The sequence below is a fragment of the Charadrius vociferus genome, unplaced genomic scaffold, assembly GCF_000708025.1.
Source record: "Charadrius vociferus isolate BGI_N301 unplaced genomic scaffold, ASM70802v2 scaffold825, whole genome shotgun sequence".
Classification (NCBI taxonomy): domain Eukaryota; kingdom Metazoa; phylum Chordata; class Aves; order Charadriiformes; family Charadriidae; genus Charadrius; species Charadrius vociferus.
In genome coordinates, this window is record NW_009648495.1 from 2,849 (window position 1) to 6,944 (window position 4,096).

At 60.1% G+C, this 4,096-nt stretch overlaps 1 protein-coding gene across 1 annotated transcript; it reads left to right on the top strand.

Moving 5' to 3' along the window:
- The first annotated feature begins 1,878 nt into the window (after window positions 1-1,878).
- Window positions 1,879-2,589, top strand: LOC104287038 (E3 ubiquitin-protein ligase TRIM39-like). The gene has a single exon (XM_009885689.1). The coding sequence runs from the start codon at window positions 1,879-1,881 to the stop codon at window positions 2,587-2,589; it is 711 nt and encodes a 236-aa protein (XP_009883991.1).
- Window positions 2,590-4,096: the final 1,507 nt, after the last annotated feature.

Consider the following 4,096-nt stretch of genomic DNA (forward strand, 5'->3'; position numbering starts at 1 on the left):
CCCCCAGTCCCTATCACCCGGCGTCACGCAGCAGGGGAGCGACTATAACTCACTGCCCCGGGGACCGTGGTCTTTCTCGGCAGTGCCAGAGCTGACCTGGTGTTTTCCTTCTTCCAGGATGTTGGCAAAACCCTGAGCAGGTACGAAACGTGTCTCTCTCCTCCCGCGCGGCTCTTCTGGACGGAGGTTTGGAACTGCTGCAGGCGGCCCAGCAGCAGCAGCCGGGGGGAGGTGGCTTTGTCCTGCTGAGTATTTGGGATTTCTCTGGAGCCAAAGGTTGCTGCCCCCCCCTGTTAAAGATGGGGTTTCTGTGCCCGTAACTGGGACACAGCTCCCCCGAGTTAGTTGCTGTAAGGGGTTGTCCCCCCCGTTTCCCTCCTGGCCCCAGGTGCTGGCTGGCTGCTGGGGTCAGAGCTCCTCTCCGTGTTGTTTCCCCCCAGCTGCGAGGCGGCGAAAGCCCCGATCCCGGAGCCGGTTTCCCCAGAGCTGCAGAGGACCGTTAAGAGCCTCACTGAGATGAGCCAGCTGGTCGTGGGTGCAGTGACCAAATTCAAAGGTAAAGCAAAGAAGCAGCGAGCGATACCTTGCTGTGTGGTTGGTGTCTGAGCCCCAGGAGGGTGTGCTGCTTTCCCCGGGGCACCGGGCGCTGCTGTCCTCCGTGCCGTGCTTCCCCTGGGTCGGCTGCAACGGGAGATCCTCGCTGCCTGGTGCCTCTGCCCGGGGTTCGGGAGCAAAACACGCCTGCTCCAGACGGGACCTGTCTCCGAGATGGGTTTTGATGGGCTGCGGGAGCTGGGGAGCGGGGTCCACATCTGGCTTGCTGTCCTCATGGGGAGCAGGAAAGATGCCACAAGAGGAGAGAGACTCAGGCATCTTCCTTTCCTTCCTCTAGTGAACCTGCTGAGCGAGATGGACAGAGAAAGGGGTAAGTTTCTCAAGCTGATGGGCACAAATGAGGGGAAAAAAAGCTTTCCGGAATGAGTTTCCTTATGTCCTCGGGGCAGAGATGGGCTCGCACCGCAACATCTAAATCCAGGCTCTGTCTAAATCCGGGTCCCTTCGTTTTGACTAGGCCTGCTATAAAAATCCAGGTCCGTCCCCATGCCAGGCAATACCCAGTGACACTCTAACACCAAACAAGGGCTGGGACAGCACGAGGCCCTCAGTTTCCTTGTCCATGGAGACTTTATCTTCTTTCGCTACGACGTATTAGACTGTGACTAGTTAAGCAAAGGGGCCGTACACATTTAGAGTTGACTTTTAGGCAGAGATCAGAAACGCTTTTGCAGATGCCCGGGGTCCGTGCAGTCCTGGCAGCATCGCAGGGCTTGGCGCTGGCTGGTTCTCTTTGGGCTGAGGCCGGGCTCTGCCCTCTCACTTTTTGGAACGAAGAACCTGATGCGCGAGATGAGCGTGCCTCAGTTTCCCTCCCGCTGTGGTCCCCACCGTGAGCCGCAGCCCTGGAGGAGCGGACTTAGCAGAGGGCCCGAGATGGTGGCACTGCGGAGTGACAGCTCTGTGACCTTGTGGGATGGCCACGGGATGGCAGCAGAACATCCCACATGAACCGACAGCTCCAGCTGCAGTGAGATGACTCGGTGGAGCTGGGTTAGGAGCTGCTTTTCCCTTTGGGGAGCGCTCGCCCCCCTTGTCACTGGAGCAGGGACTGGCCTGGCACCAGTGCTGCCTCGCAGGTAGTGCTTCCTCACACCCACGGGGATACACTGCTCCCCCACACCCCGCCTGGCTGCAGCCCCGTCACGCTTAGACGCGGCAATATCCAGCGCAAAGCAGGTTTAGCGAAGTCCATCGCGCCTGTGCCCTGCGCGTGGGGACGCTGCGTGGCTCCGTCCTGCTTCGGGGAGCATTGCTTCGCCCATGGGTGCTGGCATGGAGGGCGGCGAGGACCCTGTGTCTCGTGCCACCCGAGGGTCCGTGGGTGCTGCCTGTGTGCACTCGCGGGGCACGAGTGCTCGCTGCGCTCACAGGACACGTCCCAGCCCCATGGAAGAGGAGGGAGAGGTTCTGGTTCGCTCCTCAGCAGGCAATGTACTGATGTTTCTCTCTCGTGCATTAGTGAACGTGACGCTGGACCCAGAGACGGCAAGCCCGTACCTCATCCTCTCGAAGGACCGCAAAACTGTGTGGCTGGGAGACGGACAGGAAAACCTCCCCGACACCCCCAAGAGATTCACAGGCAGCCCCAGCGTCCTGGGCTGCCAGGGCTGCCCGGCTGGGAGGCATTACTGGGAGCTAGAGGTAGGGGAGGGGGACAGCTGGGCTGTAGGGGTGGCTGTGGAGTCTGTGCAGAGGAAGGACTCGCTCAGCATGGCCATGGGGAAAATCTGGGCCCTGCGGCTGGACTGGAATCGCCAGTACACGGCACTCCACATGCCCCCCGCCCCGCTGGCACTGAAGGAAGAGCCCCGGAAAATCAGGGTCCACGTGGACTACGAAGCGGGCCAAGTGACCTTCTACAACGCGAAGAACATGATGCAGATCTTGCAGTTCAAGGCCTCCTTCACCGAGAAGGTCTTTCCGTACTTTTGGCTCTGGTCACAGAAAACCTACATCCAGCTCTGTGCCTGATGGGGCTGGATGCTTCCCAGTCCCCTGCCCGTGCCCTTGGCTAGCTGAGCAGGCAAGAGGCGTGGGAATGACGCAGCACGGCATTGCAAACTCACTGCAGCTCTGCTTGGGCTGGATCCCCCGTGCACGTCGCTGCATCTCCTCCTGCCAAGTCCTTTGGAGTATTAAAGATGTGTTGTCCTGCCTGCGAGTGTCTGCATGCTGGTATCCTGGCCAGATCTCACAGTGACCGTGTCCCACCTGTCCCTGCAGGCACCGAGGACACGCACAAATAAGCAGGAGAGAGGCAGGGAAGATGCTCCGATCGCCCGTGCCAGTCTTCGGCAGCGCTGCATGGCTTGCTTTGGCTGGGTGGTGGTGTGCTGTATTATGGGCAGCGTGGGGATGCAGCCACCCCCCCAACCCAGGAACTCGGGGTGGAGCCGCAGAGCTGCTAACAGTGGTGCTAACTGCTCACATAAAGCTGTAAAAAATGTTGCTTCAATGGAAAATGTTCAGGGAGGGGACAGGGCCGACCCGAGTGCTGGAGCGAGGGCAGAGCCGGAGCCTCTCCAGGCTGGAAGAGTGACGGGGGCATGATGGGGATCTGCAAGATCCTGGGTGGTCAGGGAGGGAGCAGACGCTATCTTGTCCAATGCGGGAAGCAGGAGCATGGTGTGAATCTGGTGGGTGGCAGAGCCCAGGCGGAGGGACGAAGCATCGTGCCCTGGAGGCGTGGGATCCGCTGCCCCAGGTCTTTATGTCTCTGCATCAGGCTGAGAACACTGGACCCAACGCGATCAGCCCTGCAGGCGGAGACTCTGAAACCACCACAGGGAGATCCAGCAGAGCCCATCTGCCAGGGACTGGGCTCGACGGCAGAAATCCGCAAACCCTTTTGTGAGGAGAAGATGCCCGACCTGCCGGAGCCATGCTGCGTGTCCTGAGCGCTTCCCTGTGTCACCCCGGCACTCCACCTGTAAAACGGGGCGGCGTGTTTTGGAGCTGGGAGCGCTTGCCCCGCACCGGCAGCGTCCACAACCGTGCAGGCACGAGGGACGACCCACGCAAGGAGTCACAGAATCACAGAATTTTCAGAGTTGGAAGGGACCTCTAGAGATCACCCAGTCCCACTCCCCTGCTAAAGCAGGACTGCCCGGAGCACATCCCTCAGGACTGCATCCAGGCGGGTCTTGAAAATCTCCGGAGAAGGGGACTCCCCCACCTCCCTGGGCAGCCTGTGCCACTGCTCGGTCACCCCAACCGTAAAGAAGTTCTTCCGTGTGTTGGAACGGAACTTCCTCTGTTCCAACTTGTGCCCGTCGCCCCTCGTCCTGTCACTGGGAACCACCGAGAAGAGTCTGGCTCCATCCTCCTCCAACCCACCCTTTAGATACGTGTATGCCATAATAAGGTCTCCCCTCAGCCCTCTCTTCTCCAGGCTAAAGAGTCTCAGCTCTCTCAGCCTTTTTTCGTTTCTGCCTCTGTCCTGGACCGTAGGCAGGGGACAGGGCAAGGGAAAAGGCCC